The sequence below is a fragment of the Tamandua tetradactyla genome, chromosome 13 (assembly GCF_023851605.1).
Source record: "Tamandua tetradactyla isolate mTamTet1 chromosome 13, mTamTet1.pri, whole genome shotgun sequence".
NCBI classification, from domain to species: Eukaryota; Metazoa; Chordata; class Mammalia; order Pilosa; family Myrmecophagidae; genus Tamandua; species Tamandua tetradactyla.
Genome location: NC_135339.1, coordinates 35227047 through 35246488, shown reverse-complemented (window position 1 = coordinate 35246488; position 19442 = coordinate 35227047). Strand labels below are relative to the sequence as shown.

At 41.1% G+C, this 19442-nt stretch overlaps 1 protein-coding gene across 3 annotated transcripts in view; it reads left to right on the top strand.

The window, feature by feature from the left end:
- ARID5B (AT-rich interaction domain 5B) overlaps positions 1-19442 on the top strand; it is a 180196-nt gene that overhangs the window by 72349 nt on the left and 88405 nt on the right. For all 3 annotated transcript variants that reach the window (XM_077125205.1, XM_077125207.1, XM_077125206.1), the window contains one exon: positions 17281-17511. In XM_077125205.1, coding sequence (XP_076981320.1) covers positions 17281-17511 — 231 coding nt within the window. The remainder of the gene's footprint in view (positions 1-17280; positions 17512-19442) is intronic.

Sequence of the window (19442 nt, the reverse complement as noted above, 5' to 3'; positions counted from 1 at the left end):
TTGCAGCAAGGATGTATTTATATATTAGTTCTGAATTTTTTTTTAATGTGCCTTAAAGAATGTGTGAACAAAGATAAAATACTTACCTCATTTCTTCTGGCTGAAGAAAGATGGTCAGTTATGGTTACCCATGGAGGAGTAACTCCTTGATTGAGACTTAGAAAGAGCATTTTAACCATAGATATCATGGGGTAGGAAAGTTTATTGGAAGAATCTCTTCTAATCTGTGCATGAGAACATGTGTTCCAGCTCAGGAGCCCAGAGCTGATAAAGAAAAGTAAGGGGTGAAGGGCATTTTGGAAATGGGGGTTGGAGACCCCTGCTTTAGTTCTCCTTATTGCATGAGGGAAGATGCAATTTTTACCTCCAGATTTCAAAGCATGAACAAACTTAGAAGAAAGAACCACCCAACGTATAGAAGCTGGTCCCTTGAACAGAAACTAATCTGATTGACTTGAAGCCTGTGGGAGGGTAGATGGAGCTCATGGATGTCAGAGCTTCTTTCTTGGCTGCCTGAGACCATGAACTGAGGCTCTTCCAGACACGGTTCCCGGGCTGCCTCTGAATAAATCCTAAGACTTACGGGTGTCAGAATCCTGTAAGTTTCAGGATTTGTTACTGGCTCCAGGAAAGGGTGTTTTGGGTGTCCCACTCGGCTTGAAGTAAGGACCTGAAAGCTTAACAGCCAATAAAAAGGAGTTGTGGGAAGGTTGACTGGTAATTTCAAGAAAGAACAGAGCTCAGTTTCCTCATCAAAGCCCTCCCCACCCTCCTTCCATTTAGAATTGAAGAATTTGAATGGCTTTGTCTCAAGGTAGGGTGACAGAAGTGATTTTCTTAAGTCGGTAAAGGAGACAAACATGGAATTTTTTTACCGTGTAATATTTGCTGGTATTTAAGTATACTTTGGTGATGTCTTGGCTGGCGCTCAGAGACTGTTGGAATCATCGTGATTGTGAAGAGTTGCTAAATGGAGCTGTGAATTTGTACTTTGAGAATTACATTTAGCTACAAAGTATTGGTTCAGTCTTGGCCAGGAGGGAAAATAACACCTATTATTTACACGTTCACTGGCCACATCCCACCTGAGAAAAATAATCAAATTGGGTTTGAGTTTCAGTTGAGGCAAATATATTAGTAATACCCGTCATTATTCAAAGAAATCTTGGCTGCTTACGTGCACGGAGTGTGAAGTATTTGCCCAGTTGAAGATGTGGGTTATTTGAAAGCCAAGTGCCAGAAATAAAACTGAAAAAGGAAGCATTTAAATTGCAGGCAATGTAGCTGATATATCCATTTTCCTTCTGTATGAGCCTCGTCATAATCCAAGCTGCATTTTTTGAACCCCCTTTGGTTCTCACTATTTGACTGACCACAGCTTTTGAAACTTCAGACCCTAAGACAAAATTTGAAACAAGCCTTTTGGAACTGGGGCATAAACACGTCCATAGCGCTGGACTCTGTGGCCAGCTTTGAGTTTTAATTCTTTGTCCCTTGGGCTCTGTGGTTCTTCAGAAGCTGCCGTAGCCTGGAACCTAACCTGCTACCTTCTCCGTCACTGGAAGACAAATCGGGGAGCTCCGTGATGATGGGCCCTTCTGTCATGTTCTCCGGTGTAACCCTGCTGCTGAGCACAATCCTTGGCACTGAGTAGGGACTAAATAAAGATTTGATGGATGAATATCTAAAGTACAAGACTTTATTCTTGTTTATCTAGTAATCAGACAAAACCCTTCCTAGGATCTTACCCTCAAATGCTGGCCATCATGACCTCTTTCTCCCTTGAAGAGACTTGATCTGGACCTTGGAAATTGCCTCCCCAAAGCCAGGGCCGGTGGTGCTTGCTCACTCTACAAGGGGCAGGTGGGGGGGGGGGGCTCAATCACGTGAGCCGACAGGAGGAAGATGAAGGCTGGCGTTTAGAGCCTACTCTGCCCATACAGCCTCCTCTCTTACATGAATGGGAATCGGCCTGTCCCTGCCTTGATTGATGGTCACCCCAGTGCCCTCAGGATTGCATCTAAACTGCACAGCATGGCCCTGAGGTTCTCCATCGCCTCCTGGCCTGCTAAACCTGCACTCTCACCACAGCACTACAATTCCAGCATCTTCTTTGGGATATTCTTTGGGATCATGAATCAGCATCCTCTGCAGTGACTGTTCTCAAAACAGTTGTCCTTGTGCCTGCCACCTCGACGAGGCTGCACGTCCTTGAGGGGAGGGATGGGGGCTCGTCAGCCTTTGTGCTCCTGCCACCCCTCAGTTCCCAGCGGGAACTCAATTGTTGTCTGACCGATCAGTGGCTGAGTGGCCACATGGACCTCGAAGGCTGTCTTTTTGATGATGCAGAGCATGCAGTTGTGTGAACTGTGTGGGACAAGGGTTACATCTTTGTCTTGGAATCCAAAAGAGAAATAACAGTACTAACTTTACTGAGTCTATAACTTGCTTCCTTAAGGGTTAACAGTAGAGACGCATCATGGTACAGGGTGTTTTATTCAGCAGCAATCTCTTACTGAGATGATCTTCCAGATAAGGCATAATCAAGCTTCACTTTGGAGATTGTTTCAAACATGAGCCTGGAAGGGCTACTTTAGTCATAGGACCTGAAGTGGAAAATTGACTTCTTGTTAGTTCATAAAGTCATGAGGATCCTCAAGGCCAACACCCGGTGGAGGATCTCCAGAAGTTGACTCAGAACATCATCAGGGTCCCAGGGCCCTCCCCAGAGCTGGGCTGTGGTGGGCACAGTGTGGGGTTTAAAGCCAGATGACCTGCCTCTGCCACCAGCCGGACAGTGTTGGGCGCGTCACCTACTTACTGAGTGTTCCTGTCTCCTGCGTAGAATGGGTGTCCATGCTGGACCTCAAGGAGCAGGAGGCTCTGGGCGGATCTAGTGAATCCAAGCATGTGAAGGGGCCTTAGACATTCTAAAGTGTTTCTGGTTGAGTGATTAAACAACATGTAATAAACTGCTTGTAATTATCTAGTTTTATGGTGGTGGTGGGGGAGGGAAGAGTGTACAGGAAAGGGGATAGCAGTGGCTAGGATGGGGATAGGAGAGGATTCCATGTAGAGTTCAGGAGAAGTAGCACATTCCTTCCTATAGGTTAAAATGCTCATTGCCACCTTAAAGGTTCCAAAGAGACTACCTGTATAACTTATTAAACTCATTGGGTCCCATAGTATGGAACCCTTTTTTCGCTGAACACTTTGTAACTTCCCCCACCCCCAAGAACTCGGGTGCCTTGGGACATACTTTGGGAAACAACTTGCAGAGCGATAACGATAGTGAATATCTACTTAGTGCTTACTGTGTCCTATGCTAGACTAAGTCCTTTTCCCCTTTTAACTCATCCTCCCAGGAAGATACTATTATTAGGCCCATTAAACAGATGAGGACCCCGAGGCACTGGGCGGTCATCGTTCCCTAATCACACAGAGGTAGCCAAATACCGTGCCCTTCACTCCACGTCTCTGTCAGCCACACGTGTTCCTTCATTTAACTCTTCTGCAGATGACTTGACTCTAGGGCCTGAGCTTCAAACACCCAAAGCAGTTGCTCTCCATGCCCTCTACCGTGCCCTGTCTACCAACGGGTGGAGAGCCCACCAAAACCGCTGTAGAAGATGTGATTTTTAAAATGTGTAGCATTCCTCAGAGGGTTTAACCGAGTCACCAGAGAAAGGAGCAATTCCTCTTTTGAGCTCCGGCACTACCTGTGGCCCTCTTGTAAGTCCTTTTCTGCGTCATCCGTCTGTATTTACACATCTGACTTCAGGATCTTTCACACGCTCTGCAGTTGCCTCAGACTGGCTTGTTTCCATTTTCATGCTGCCCTCAATCCTGAATTTTGCTGCTTTTCCATGGCAACACCCAGGGTGCTGGTTAAAAAGCACCGCTCGGGGCCTCGGCTCAGATGTCCTCGTTGGGCATGTCGGGCGTGGGGCCCAGGAAGCTCTGCAGAGTGTGATTCTGTTGTGGTGGCCGCGGAACGCAGGCCCTCTCCTGGTGGCCCTTTAAGCCCTGCGCGTGGAGATGGCCTGATCAGCTACCACTCGACTGGCAGAGCAGCGCATCGGGCAGGGCCAAGCCAGAAGCCTGAATTCTACTCAGAAAGTTCAGCTCTAAGGATGTAAACGGATGAAGGGTGGTTAATGGGGAAGAGAACCAAAAAGGGCGGTGAGGCTCCCAGGGACGCACCAATAGAAGCCATTACTTAGGGCTGCGGGAGCGGAGGGAGGAGCTTGAGTGGAGACCTGGTGGAGCTGCACGGATGAGCCCAGCCGCAGTCTCTGTGCTGCCAGCACTGGGAGGGAGCAGGGAGGAGAGATCCTCCTTTTCTCTTTGCCCACCATTGCATCTCCTCTGGGGTCTTCCACTGGCTGAACTAGGCAGAAGGCAGCCTGAGAGAGAGTCCTGAGGTACGACCTTCAGAGGTCACAGAGCAGGTATGGAAGAGAAGCTCAACAGTCACGGAAAGCCTGTCCTATGCTTTCCAGGGTGTTAGGGACTCAGACATGCTCAAGATGAATCCTCTACCCCTCAAGGAACCCAGAGTGTGGAGAAGGAAGCTCAACGTGAACAAATATGTATAATGAAGTATGCAGAGTGACTGTGTCTTGGGAAATATGCTGATATCAAGACTCCAAAATAGCGTATTTCTGGAAGCAGTAATTTATTCTCTAGAGCAGGGGTGAACAAGCCAGATAATAAATATTTTAGGCTTGTGGGCTGTAAGCTGTCTTTTGCAACCTCTCAGCTCTGCAGTTACTCAGCTTAGCCACTGTAGTGCAATAGCAGCCATGGACAGCACAGATGAGAATGGGCATGGCTGAGTTCAAATAAAACTTTATTCACAAAAACAGGCATCAGGCTCGATTTGGCCAGTAGTTTGCCAACCCTGGTTTTACATAGACCATCTCACAGAAAAATTTAAGAGCTGTCCAAAGCCGAAATTTGTAGCACTAGTAACTCTTGGTATGAAACCATAGAATTGTAACTGGAATTAATACATTAATCATCAGCAACTTTTTATTGCATCTTTTATGAGAAAAGGGAAGTAAGTTTGGATATTAGAGAGTAGGGAAAGGAAGACATCTGAAGTACAAATGATTTTCAGCGGAAAATAGGTATTATGGGAAATGTGAATAAACCAAATTCTCCTGTTTTACATCAGCTCACTCAGTACTAACAGCATACAAAAAGGAAGGAAAGCAGAGTATATCCATATCATCAATTTCCAATGATGTCCACCCATAGTGCACTGTGAGAGCACATTAGAAGGTGTCAGAATTTTTATACGACTGCATTGCCGTGGGATTGAATAGTAGTTTCAGTTTCCAGTGGGTTTTATAAGTATTTCTTTCCTTCAGATGTTAAACTCATTTTCGTATTGCACACACGCACAAAAAAAGAATGAAAAAGATACGTATCCTTCTGAACAACTGATGTGCCCCTGGCATTGTGACAGAAGCAGGAGAGACAGTTTGTGGAAATGGCATGAAGTGAACGTGTAGCTACTTAGTAGGAGAATAGGTATAGTCTGGGGATTGGAGGGTTCTTTTATCAGGTTTTATAACTAATGTATTTTTTTTTTAATTTTACATTGCATTGATTTTTTATCATTGACCAGAAACCAAAGGTGGTGAGCAAGGATCTCTACTAAACTAACAACACATGTTACTATCTTTTGGCCTTTGTTGGAGTTTTTGTTATCAAAACTATGAAATAATGGCCACTGTAGTAGTTTTCCCTGGACTGCCCTGTCTCGTCCTGTCTCATCTCCTCTCGTCTCTTCTCCTAGCCATGCTGCTGAACCTCTTGTCTTAATATTGTAGGGTCCTGGAGTTCAGGCCTGAAAGGAACCTTGGGGCTGGGCCATGTACCGAGTAGCCTCCCTGGTGCCTCTTCACGGGTCTGGGACAGTGGTCTTAAAATTTCTTTTTCTAAAACTGTCCTGACCAATATGGTGTCCCCTGGCCACTTGTTGCTTTTAAGCTCTTGAAATGTGGCTAGTTGAAATTGAGGTGTGCTGTAAAGGTAAAATACATTTCCAAGAATTAGCGTGAAAAAAATGTGAAATATCTCATTAGCAATTTTTATATAGATCATATGTTGGAATAATATTTTGGATGTATTGGGCTGAGTAAAATAAATTATTAAAATGATTTCACCTGTTTTCTTTTTATTTCCTTAATGTGGGTACTAGGTCATTTAGAATTACATATGTGGCTCATGGTACGTTTCTATTGAACGGCACTGCTCTAAAAGATTTTTTTTTAAACATGTATTTCTTTGCCCAATTTTTAGTGGGCATCTACAATTTTTTTTTTTTACCATACGCTCAAATAACATTTTTTTGTTCAGAGGAGATAGAAACTGTTGAGATGACCCAGAATGAAATAAAATGGAGATTGATTGTCAGTAGAATAAACATTTTATGATATAATTTGACAAAGTCTTAAGTTTTTAATAGCTGTATTTAATAAAAGACAACAGTCCTGAGATAAATCATGCAAAAGTTTTATCTGTAGGCTTTATCCCACCTATTTTTAAAGCTGGTAGCCTTGCAGAACATTCCAGCTACATTTAAAGGGATCCACATCGTTAACCTTTATTGCCCTGACTTTTCTGATTCAGAGCATCCTAATACAAGCCAAAGTACTCAACTGCCAAACTTTCTCTTCAACAGGAATATGTGCAAGAAGGGAAAGATCAAAGGCCTGTGGTTTAAGGTGCCTTGATTCGTTAATAAAGAAGGCCCCCTTGAAACCAAAATTTTGATTTATTTCTAGGTGGTCATGATAAGACATAGGCATGGGCAAAGGGTAAGGAAGGAAACTGGCTGTACTGTACTCATTCTTAGATGGATGTTGAGGAATGAGTAATATGAAAGTTGAACACCTGTCCCTTCCCATCCCTGTGTGAGTTCCCCTCAGAAAGTCTTTGTATGCTGTCAGGATTATGGCACCTCCATTTTGAGGACCACTGATTTAAGATGAGTCACAGGTAGAAGAAAGAGGCCTTTACCCTCCTTTGCTTGTTGAGCTCTTCCGGAAGCTTCATGATCAGAAGGAAGAAAGCAATGTCAGCCCTACAACTCTTATGTCATCTGAGGATGTGAGCTCCCAGAGGTCAGTGTCATTGTTTGGAGATGGCTCAGGAGCTTTCAGGGTGTTGGACTAACTCCACAAGTGCAGAAATTATTCTGAAAAACAAGTCACCTAAATGAGATGACAGCCTAAACTCATGACCCTTCATCTAAAAAGATCTGCCAACCCATGACTGCAGTGCTGTTGGACAGAAAACTTTCTCCCGAATCCTTCAGCCTGTCATGAAGACCTGTTGTCCAGAGCCTAGGGTGAACTCTGGCATGACCACTCTTCTGCTTTGACGGAAGGGTCAGATGTTTGCTGTGACACTATCTGTAGGCAGTGACATTTGTCAGCCCCTCTTTCAGAGGTCTGAGAGAGATACGTAGGGGTTGGGACACTGATTCTGTGGTCTCTAGGAATTTATAACTTGGTCGCTGGTTGGAGAGACACCTCCTCTCCTCCAAAGAAACAAATAAGACTGTATCACACAGAAGTCACTGTTAATAATGTTTAAATATTGGGGAAAAGATATAGCTATCACTTCTCTCTCACTAGGATGGCTATATTCAAAAAGAAATAGTAGCAAGTATTGGTGAGAAAGTAGAGAAACCAGAATCCTCACACATTGCTGGTGTGAATGTTAAATAGTGCAGCCACTTTGGAAAACAGCCGGACAGTTCCTCGAAAGTTTAAACATAGAATTACAGTACAGTGCAGCAGTCCCACCCCCAAGCATATACTCAAGAAAAGTGAAAAATCTGTACACAAATGTTCATAGCTGTTTTATTCTTAATAGCCAAAAAGTGGAAACAATGCAAATATCATCAACTAATGGACGTATAAATAAAATGTGGTATATCCATACAATGGAATATTATTCAGCAGTGAAAAGAAAGGAAGTGCTGATACATTCTACAACGTGGAATGTGATCCCTGAAAACATTAGGCTAGGTGAAAAAAGCCAGTCACAAAGGACCACATATTGTATAATTCCATTTATACGAAATACCCATTTATCGGCAAATCTATACAGAGGGAAAGTAGATGAGGGGTTTTCTATAGATGGGAAGACGGAAATTGGGGGATGATGGCTAAGGGGTACAGGATTTCTTTTTGGAGTGACAAAAATGTTCCAAAACTGATTGTGATAAATGAACAACTCTGTGAGTACATTAAAAGCCATTGGATTGTATACTTTAAATGGGTGAATTATATATGTGGATTTTATCTCAATAATGCTATTTTAAAAAGACATGGGACTGAATATGTTATTTCATACTTTCTTTTATTTCACTTAAAACATAACAGAGGCATCTTTGCATTACTTGAAATTACATAAAATAAATTTTAAAATATGTGTATGTGTATGGATGTGTATATGTATATGTCGAGTGCCTTTTAAATGCTAGGCATTATGTAGTCAATATTAGTTAATCCTACATTGTTTGGTGTTTACATCTCGCCATGCACATTTTTTCCTCTAATATAACAATGTTGGAAATCTCTGATTTAGCCTGATCTGTTTGTAAAATAACCATATCCATGAAATCCATGACATATAGAGATTTGTCATTTTATTAAGGCACAAATTTGGGCCTTAACATATCACAGATTAATTGAGTTTATTCATGAGTTTGGGCATTCAGGAGTGTCTCTGAAATGTCATGGCTTTACATAGTTCTGTGGGAAGGCAGTTGTGGTTCTGCAATGATTGCACACAGAAGATACCAATAGAAAAATAAAAAGCCGTGCGGATTTCCCAGGAGAAAGATGGCAGAAGTTATATTTTTCAGCCATTTCTGCTAATGGCGGTCAAGTTTCCATCTATTACAGCAACCTTGCGATGGTAAACAGAGGTGCTGATTGGCTCGCAGGTAGCTCCTTGTAAGCCAAATTGATTTAGCTAAATTTGAATCTAATATGATAAGCCTTATCTGCGCATTCACTAGTAGTCACTAGAAAATAAATAAGCAAATAAATTAATCTCTGAGAAAACTTCAGGTACAATTTCTGAGTAGGAGAAATTTTATCTAAGCTCTTGGTGCTTTTAGATTTGAAACTCATTCATACTAAAAGTGAATACCTAAAACAACCAGAATCCAAAACAAAGCAGCACTGTACAACACAAAGACTGAGCCCTAATGTAAACCAGGGACTTTAGTTAATAATACAACTATAATAATATTGATTCATCGATTGTAACAAATGTAGCACACTAATGCAAAAATGACAATAGGGAAACTTGGGGGGGGCAGAGCGATATATGAGAACTGTGTTCTTTATGCATTATTTTTCTGTAAACCTCCAACTGCTCTAAAAAATAAAAATAATGAGAGCAAATGGTTGACAATAGCTTAAAGGTTAACCCGTGAGTAAGGGAGGTGAGTTAATGCTGGCCGAAGGCTTTGGAAGCACACCTCGGAGGTGGCACTTCTCCTACCGGTGGGTCTGGCCACTTGCTCTCGCAGGTAGCTATGCTGATGCCTGATGTCTGTCTTGTGTGACATTTGAATTTGGCTGATATGAGCCATGTGGAAATAAAGCTCAGAATTCTCCAGATCAAATCCTGAGTGGCTCCTGAAGGTGGCTTTGAATTCAGTGGCCATTTGGGAGACGCTTGGAGCTGGAGCTGGCTTGCTTCCCAGTGGGTTCATTTGTTATTTGGAGTGATGGCAGCGTTTGGTTTTAGTTTAGTTCTGTGTTGTTTTGAATGATGAAGCAACAGTAAGTAAGGACAAAGGCTGATATTAAGATATTAATACAGATTTTTATATTTGAAGTCCTATTTTAAATGGTCTGCTTTTGGAGACAGTCCTTGGTTTTGCTTCAAAAACTTCTTTGATCCCTTTGCAATCCATGCGCTAATATATTTTGCCACATTTTCTTTTCTGTTGCATGCTCTCCAGTGGTGTTTTGGTTGTCTAGTCCTGTGAAGATCTGTGTTTCCATTTATCAAAACAAATGGCAAGCTGGGGACCATTTAAAGTAGTTTTTCTTTTCTTTTTTTTTTTTTTAGTTAATAAAGCCAATCTTCTTGTTCTGTTATGTTAAAAATACATTATCTTTTTATTGCCAGGTCTGTATGACTAGGTCTGTTTTCTGTCAGCAACCTCAGGGCTGCCTTAGTTGCTTACTGTGTAGAGAATTACAAAATCATTAAGGGTGGGGCAGCACCAGCTGACTTACAGTACAAACCATTTCTCAAAATAACCACAACAGTGCAATACTGATGTGTAATTTACGTCACAGTATGTTTTTATGAAATAGTTTGTGGCATTTTCATTTCTATTCCGAATGGAATCTTGTTCTCTCTCCCTTTTAATCAGGCATTTAATTTATTTTTATTGTTAATATTTTCCACTCCTTGTCTTGGCATGCCTCCAATTTAACAGCTTTGATGGGGGGGGGTACTGCTCTTACCCCACCCCCACTCCCCAACATTAGTTGAACTGCAAATGCATTTTCCCCTTTGATGTGTACTAACTTTGGGTACTAAGTTTACTGCCTTACGAGAGATTTAAAAATGTGGCAGGACACATTACACATTTACACAAAGCTGTAACCACGGATTGATAAAGTTGATGTACAACTTTGGAATTTTAAACACTTAAAGCCAATTCAAGCTATTTAGTCATATGCACGGCTGCATTTTCCTTTTACAAATGTCTTTCTGTATAATGTCCTGTAATTAGAACAGGAAATCATTGAGTAACTGTAAGATGAATAAGAGCACTTAGACTGAAAGGAAAATTACCTTCCGAGAAATTATATTCTTTTTTTTTTTTCTTTGCTGCATGTTACAGTGTTGGTAATGATAGTAACAGCTGTAACTCCTCTTATCTGTAGAATTCTCATGCTTAGTTTTTCTGGAATAAAATAAAAATCATTTTCGGTAATAATCAAAACTGAATGGGCAGAAAATAGGAAATGCCTAATTATGACAAATATTCAGTGTCGCAACAGACCAGCAATTAAATGGAAACTTCAATATAATTGTCAATAGCAGTAACAATTGGATAGGTGCCAGGTATATAAAGTCGACGCTTTGCCTTTGGTTGGTTGCTAGGAGCACAGCAAAAAGTATAAAGCTTTGAGAAAGGAATGTCTAATGTAATACAGTAACAGAAGGAAGCATAAATCATTGTGAGAGCCTGTACTCACACTGACATTATTTTACTTAAATTGTCTCAAAACTAGACATCAAGTTTTATAACATGAGCAAATTCATATTTGCTTAAAAAAAACTGTATGTTGTCTTTAAAGCGCTAGGATATTGCCTCAAATGTAGCCTTCTTACATATTTGGAATCTTTTAAGTGAAAATCTTTAAATGTTTATTTCTATTGGCATCCACATGCGTTTGCCCTAATACGATTAAGAGAACTAAAGGGCAAAATACTTGGCAGATTTTTCTGTTGAGGTAATTAGGTGCAGGAAGGAACATGCATGCTTTTTCCACCAGGCTCTATAAAATCCTGGTGTGAAGGTTTTTTTGAGATTTTTTTTTTTAAGGCTTACTGATGTTAGGAGGAGATTATAGTGGTTTTCAGTAAGCATAATAGTGTGATGTTTCCGAAACAAGCCTTCCCTCCTCCCCCCAGAATGAAAAAGAAAGTTACATTTCTAAATTGTTGTGTAGGAGATGAAAGCAAATTTCTCCTCCGGAATTTATGTTTTCAGCCTTCTGTGCATTTGGCCACCATTATCTATTTTTTAAAAAATAGCATTATGGATATTTGAAAGTCAATGCTCCATTAATTCATTGTGTTTGCTATTTCATGCATCTCTCTTTGTACAAAGACAACTTGAGCACCGTGCTTTCCAGAATGAATGCCTGCTCTTACCCTCTCCCCTCCTCCTTCCCCACCCCCCACCCAACACTGAGGATTAAAGCAATGGTATACAGTTACTGTTTGAAAAGCTTGGGTGGAGTCTTACATTATAATTACAGTTTCTCTGTGGAATTCTGTTTTGGACTTTGAAAATATATAAATAAGTGAAAAATTGACATTGAGAGAGGTTAACAAAACGTGTAATTATAAAATAAGCACAGGATTAGAGTCATTTTGGTTGAATATTACAAGCGGTGTACTTTAGGTATTAACTTTTAATAGGCAAAGTTCTTTTTATTGAAGTTGAAATGAGGTTTAGTAATTTTGGGTCTCTTATTCCCTAGGAATATTTCTTTTTTAAAATAGGCATATTCAAAAAAATTTTTTTTCTTGTGGAGGGGGATAGAGGAATGGATGACATTTTAATAGAATGGTATAATTATGGTTTACAATTTCAGTCTTGGCTACCAGCAATTTATTGCTGATTATTTTCGGTTGACAGAAATCGGTTTTATATATATATATTACATATACTATATAACCCAGCCAACTACAACCTACTAGAGTATAATAGAGGAAAACTCCTTAGAGTAGTACTTTGATTTCTTTTCCTATGTGGGTGTGGTTGAAAGAAAATCTTTGTTTCAGGAACACTTTGTTTGTCTTTTCCTTAACAAATGTGCAATTTATGTATTCTTTATTCATTCTCAAATTTATCTGCTAGAACTATTATGAACTGGGAAGGGAGAAATGTCCTACAAGGCATGCTTTGGCAACCTTTGTTGCACAGTAATATTGCGTAGGAGTGTTTATGCGTACATGAAACGTATAAAGGGGAAAGAAGTAAATGAAGAATTTAAATAAGAATTCTTGATTGTTTGCTTTATGTGTTTCATAGTGGACTAGGGCAAAATAAAGGGTCAGCCATTGAACAATTTAGTACTTTGTAGCTGTATCAGGGGAAAGTTAATACAAAGGCTAAGGGAAAAAAAAGAGAGTGTAGATCTGGATAGCTCTTTCAAACTCATAATTTTATACTCTTGTTATACATACTTTTCACATTAAGGAGACTGACCACACTATGGCTTGAGGAAAAAAATGTTTCTCCTGTGAAATAAAGACGTCTGCCTAAACCACAAAGAAGAGACTCAGATGTCTTCCTTTCGTGAAGCTTTGCCCTAGATCGTTTGGTGGTTCTTCTGGGTCTCACCTTGACTTGGGGCCTTCTCTTTACTCTCTCCTAGAACATATTCACCTTCACGGGAGTCCTTAGGGACTCGTGGGCTTTCTCTGGTTTTTGTAAATATTAAAGGCACCTCCTCCAGGAATGTCTCATTGTCAACTTGGAAGTTTGTCTCCCTCCAAACAATGCCAAAATTCTGGTCGGAGTGGGTGATTCTGTTCATAAGCAACAAAATTATTGTAATTTTTGTTTTGGCACAGCTAAGCATCTTCACATGAGACCAGCCTGAGTAAGGACAGACGTTCATGAGAGGCAGGGGTTCTAGACTTGAAAAAGGTAGGGTTGGCTTTACTTCCTGTCACATGAGTAGAAAGTAGAAAGTTGATGCACATGAGAAGTGTGTCGATAATGTAAAATTCATTACGATAGGCGCTGCAATTATCCAAAATAACATGCTAACTTAATCAGAATAGAAGAATTATGGTTTATAACCATCTGGGTTCTACAATACTCAATGAGATAAAAGTATCATATTTTACACAGGCACCACCACCTTCACCCCTACCATGTAAAATTAGTTAAATCTCTAACAGTATTATTATTATTATTATTATTTCAGACTTTTTTTTCTTAATAAGATGATCATCAAACTTGGAATTAAAAGATTGTGCTGTCGGGGGTGTGAGGGGAGTTCAGTGGTAGAATTCCCACCTGCCATGCGGGAGACCCGGGTTCGATTTCTGGCCCATCCACTTCCCAGAACAAGAGCAAACAAACAAACCAACAGACAAAAACTCAACAAGTGGTGCCGCAATAACAGGACACTCACATGGAAAAAGAATGAAATGTGATCCCTGCCATACAGCATACAAAAAAAAAAAAAGATGGCGCTGTCATCTCACCTCCATTGCCTTCTAGTTCTTTGAGGTCCTGTTGTCATGTGGATTGTGTCCCATTTCTTAATTGGGGAATATTAACACGTAATAATGTTACTTATAGGGTTGCTGTGGGGAACAAACAGATAACTTCTGTGAATACGTTTTGTAATTTTCAGTGCTTTATTATTAGTGACAAACATATGAGTTTCTGTGCTCGGCTTTCTAAAGGAAGAAGGAAAACAGCCCCCTCGGCCCCTCATATTTTTGATCAAAAGCTTCTTCTCATTTGCTATCTTTTGTGAAAACCTGCAAAAATCCTGCAAAAGTGATAGTGAGCAAGGCATTTGGTCCTGTATTCTGGCCTAGGGACTAGGGGGTATTGATGAAAAATAAGGATAAAAGCATATATATGACAACTGAATTAAAAAATAAACATATGGAACAAAAACCAAGCTAAGTAAGTTATGATAAGTCTCTTGCACTCAGAGGTAGTGGTTCTCAAAGGTTAGTTTTATAATTTTCAATTACAAAAATATAAATTGTTCAGTGGTGGAATGCTCACCTTTCATTTGAGAGACCTGGGTTCGATTCCTGGACTACGCACCCCAACATATATAAATGTGTATTCCTGGGCCCCACTTATAGAGATGCCAAGCAATAGTTCTTTATGTGGCCTGGAATCTGCCTTTTACAGGCCCCTGCTGGATTCTGATAAGTCCATCCCCAGCACCACTCTCCGTGTTTCTGTCTCCAGAATGAATGGACAATTATAGGACTCATTTCTGTAAGTTGGAAACTGGCTGTCTTTCTTCCGGTAGAAGGAGAAGGATTCATGGCTTGGCTGGTGTTTTAGTTTTAGGAACTGCATGAAGGAAGGAAGGGTAAATGTTTGGAGCCAGCATGAGGTGGAGAGAGTAAAGAGGCCACTTCCCAAGCACAGACGATAACCAAGGGGGCAATTTCATCCTGAATAGAGAATTAGGAACACACTGGAGGTGTGTCATCATGCAAGGTGGCCAGAGAATAACCAAAGGAAAATAAAGGGACAGGGAGTGAGATAGTCCAAGAGTATAGGTGATATCTTCTGGCACGGAACTAACTCTAAAGCATCAATTCTTTCTCCTTCATTCGACGTGAAAATCCAAACTGTATTTTGTTTCTAGAACCCTTGGATCAGCTGACACAACTGTTGCCCCGTCACAGAAAGTATGTGGCACAATCGGGATAGAATTGTGGGATCGGCAGGTGTTTGCACAGTACTTACTGTCTGCAGGGGGAGATGGTGCTGGGTGCTGAGGAGGGTGAAATGAGTAAGTCCTAGGGGCTCACAGTCATACCCCTCTCATACTTCTCTCTCTCATCCACCATGTCTTCACGGACAGAGTATAATCCTACAGTTGGCACGTTTGGGGCTGCTGCGTTAACTAGCACTAAGACACTCTGGAGTTTTAACAATGCTCAGCAAACCTTTCTACTAACGTCTTTGGTGCTTTATCTCTATGGAAAGCATAGATTTGAACCCAAAATGTGAACTAGCGTCTTGGTCTGCTGTAAAAATCTCAAATTAACCTGTCTTGGGACACATATTGCATCTCAAAAACTGCTTCTCATTGGGGATTTTTCTTGCATGTAAACAAATTTCCTTTCAGTTACACGTGCCAGCTGATGAAGTGGCTACCCACAAACCAGGCAGGCATCTAAGAAATATAAACTGTTAAAAGATGTCATCTTGTAAGCAGTTAAACATCTCCATTTGCAGAGAAGCCTCCAGCCTGAGGAACTAAGTGAACATAATTAGAAATACATCTGGGTATTGGCCTCCTATCTGAAAAGGTCACATGCACACCTTCCATTAATACTGGGTATGTCCCATCATTATGTACAATCCTTACTCATTCGTCTCCCACTGGTTACCAGATGGCCCCGATCGTGCCGGTATCCTTACCAACTGTCTTGTATAGTTCCCTGCAGCATGGTTAAGGACTCAAAATATTGAGTGCTTTCCCTTGGGTAAGCAAATGACACATCTGGGAATTGCTTACAGTTGCCCATGGGGTGGTTGTAGAAAGTGATGGCAACCCCAGCTGTGGGGCCTAAACACAACTTGTCATTGTGCAGGTGGCAGGCCCCCAAAGGGGGCGTTTGCCGTTTCTGAAGCTGAAGTCAAAGGAAGGATTCGTCTATGCAGAATCTGGTTTTTATAAATAAGCATGAAGTAAAGTGAGGCATAAATAAGCAAACAGATCATCATAAGAGGAAGCTTCATTAAAGCTGCCGAAATGTTCTCTAGAGTTAAGTTGGTTCTGATGGAGCTATCACACAAGGACCCCTGGGGAGTCCTCCTAGCCTGATTCTGAGATTTGCCAAGTTTCCAGATTGATTTGAAGAACATTTGCAGATGGGGGTAAGGGTGTGGAAAAGATGGGGAAGGTGGATATATCCATCAAGTTAAGAGAGATCATGCTGCAATAGCAAATGACCCCCAAATTACAGTCACTGCAAACAACAAAGGTGTATCTTCTGCCTATATTATGCATCCATTTTAGATTAGCCAGCAACTCCATTCCATGTCATTCTCACTCCCAGAACCAGAGTGGCTGAGCAGCCACTTCCTGGAGTATTCCAGATCACCATAACATAGGGAAAGGGAGAGTTTGGTCAATCACACACACGAACACACTGGCTTTTAAAGCAGTCACCCACTTCTGTCATATTTCATTGGCTAAACAAGCCCACGTGACCACTTGACTCCAAGGAGTAGAAAACATGGTATTTCCACATGTCCTCAAGGAGAACAGGAAATATTTGCTCAACAGTGCTTAAGACTTCCAAAGCAGGTGATGACCCATGGATATCTCTCTGGGGCCAGATGACTTTTCAGAGGCCCTGGGCTCTGGAAAAATGATATGATTGGGGGGAAAATGCAACCCCCATAAATATAAAGCTCAACAAAGTTCTGGGTTCTCCTCCGGTGATAACTTTAATGGTTAAAAGATATATCAGATTCTTTCAAAACATTGTTCTAAAGTGTGTTGTTGGTGACCCAAACACTGCTTTATCTATCTGTGGGTTTATCTGGCTCTTTATTTTCTCCACAAAGAAGTTGCTCTGCAGGTAGCCCTAGACTTTTTCTGTGAGAATGGTTGGTGAGGTAGGGCTTGGAGGATGCTGGAGACTTGTTGAAGATTGCATTTTAGTATAAAACCAGATGTGGCTTTGGAAATTATACCGTGCACCATGAAAGTTCGTTGGAGGGAAAAGAGTAACGTAAATATTTTCTCTTTTGTCTAGGGGAGGACGAGGAGGAAACGAACGTGATCGTCCTCAGCTATCCTCAGTACTGCCGGTACCGCTCGATGCTGAAACGCATCCAGGATAAGCCATCTTCCATTCTCATGGACCAGTTCGCATTAGCCCTGGGGGGCATTGCCGTGGTCAGCAAGAACCCTCAGATCCTGTACTGTCGGGACACCTTTGACCACCCAACTCTCATAGAAAATGAGAGTATATGTGATGAATTTGGTGAGTCTTTTATTTTGTTTTTCCCTCTGTGAAACTTGCGGGTGTCTAGTTATTTTCAGTTCTTGTGAGGAACAGTGATGGAGAACAGTGTTCATTTTCACAAGCCAGATAATGCCACCCCACCCCTCTCGTCCCCCAGATTACCATAGCTTAAGGTGTGCTTGCCTTCTTGGCACCCTCTGTTTACCGTGGGTAAAGGTTTTTGTTTAGAATCTGTTGTTCACTACAGAGTTTGAATTTGCTGGGTCGACCTTGAAATTGGACGTTAGGACAGGAAACTTTCATTGTAGTTCTTTCTTAAAAGTCTTTGGCTATTCAGAGTCTGATTTTATATTTTACTGACCATTCCATTTTCAATGTTATAAAATACTGTAAAAATGCAGCATTTGGAACCCCTTTAGGTGGATAGTTTGATTGACAGGTAGACGTTAGATCCCCATGCTCCTGAAGTTTGTCATGTATGTGTGCCTGTGTGGGTGTATAATGCCTTCATATGTGAGTCCACCAAAGATGGATATGTGCATGTCTGTCTTTACGTGTATCTCTGTCTAGCTGACTAATTACGTATCTCTATAGATAGAGGGGGAAAAGGAAAAGATACCATGTCATCAGTTTGGGGAAACTTGCATGTTGCAGTCAATGACTAAAGGCAAGCCACAGTATAGTTGCCCTCTCACTTCTTCACTTTCTTGCCTGTTAGTTGAGGAATTTGGATCCTACCAGTGGTTCTTAATGGACTGGGTAGGGTGTCTGGATCTCCTGGGTGTGCTCTATCAGATTCACTGAACTTCCTTGGAAATTCCCATACTTACAGAAGCATGAGCACCCTTCACCCCCGACCCTACCCCTTCTCTAGGAATCACCGCCACAGGGTGACCAGTCTGATGATTGACGCAACAGGTGCTGGGTAGAGAAGAGGTTGGGACTCCCTGGTCTAGAGAGATCCTGGGGTTCTTTTCAGCTGGAATATTCCTTTATTCTGTTGATCAGTGTTTCCCTGAGGATGCCTAGCTTGTGGAGTATTCAGAGCTCTCTGCTTAAGCATTTGCAGGACTGGGCATGGTTTTGCATGGTCTACTCAAAGTTGATTCTTCATGACTCCAGTAGCCCTGGCATTGCTGCTGGCGGATTTTGTTAGTAGGTGTGTGAGCAGAGGAGAGTAACGCGGGGATGGCAGGTGATGATCCAAGAAGGTAGTGAGGAAAGAGAAGAAGGGGACAAAAGGATTTGAGTTCATTGAACTCTAAAGCCCTGACATGCTTCTTTCTTAGAAACTCTTTTTTCAGTTGTCTTTCACAACTCCAGTTTATTAAATGACTGCCAATCTGTAATAGGGTAATAGTATTTATACAAATTATTTTTTCCTTCTTCGGAGAAATATCTATTGTCATGTTTTCATTATTCAAATTATCTTTTTAATCAAGTAAATGAATGTATCTAATACCTTTTTTAAAAATATTCTCTTTTCAGATCACTCTTCCACTTTCAGTACTTTTCTTTTGAGTTTTTCTTTCGTACCTCCCCTCTCCCAAATGTTTCCTCTTGCTTGCTGCTCTAGAGGTCTCTAAACTCTTGACACAAAATAGAACCGAAAGGGCATTTTCCCTCATTAAAAGAGTATTTACAATTAGAGTTTCACAATGTAATATAATGAAAAAATATTTTAACCTTTTTGACTAATTTAAGGGCTATTAGTCATTGAGTTTCAAAGCTGTTGCATCTAGATTCCGTAATAGAAAAAAAGTTCAATTTAACGGGAATCACAATGGTTATTGAATTACTGAATTAGTTGTCATTGTTCTCACAAATACAAGCAGCTGACATAAACAAGCTGTGCTTTCTTGAACTTTCTTCTGTTATAGGTAACTTTAATGCTGTTTTTCTTCTCCAGCCTCTTAAAGTGGAAACTTTCTTTTAGAATAAAGGTGCCT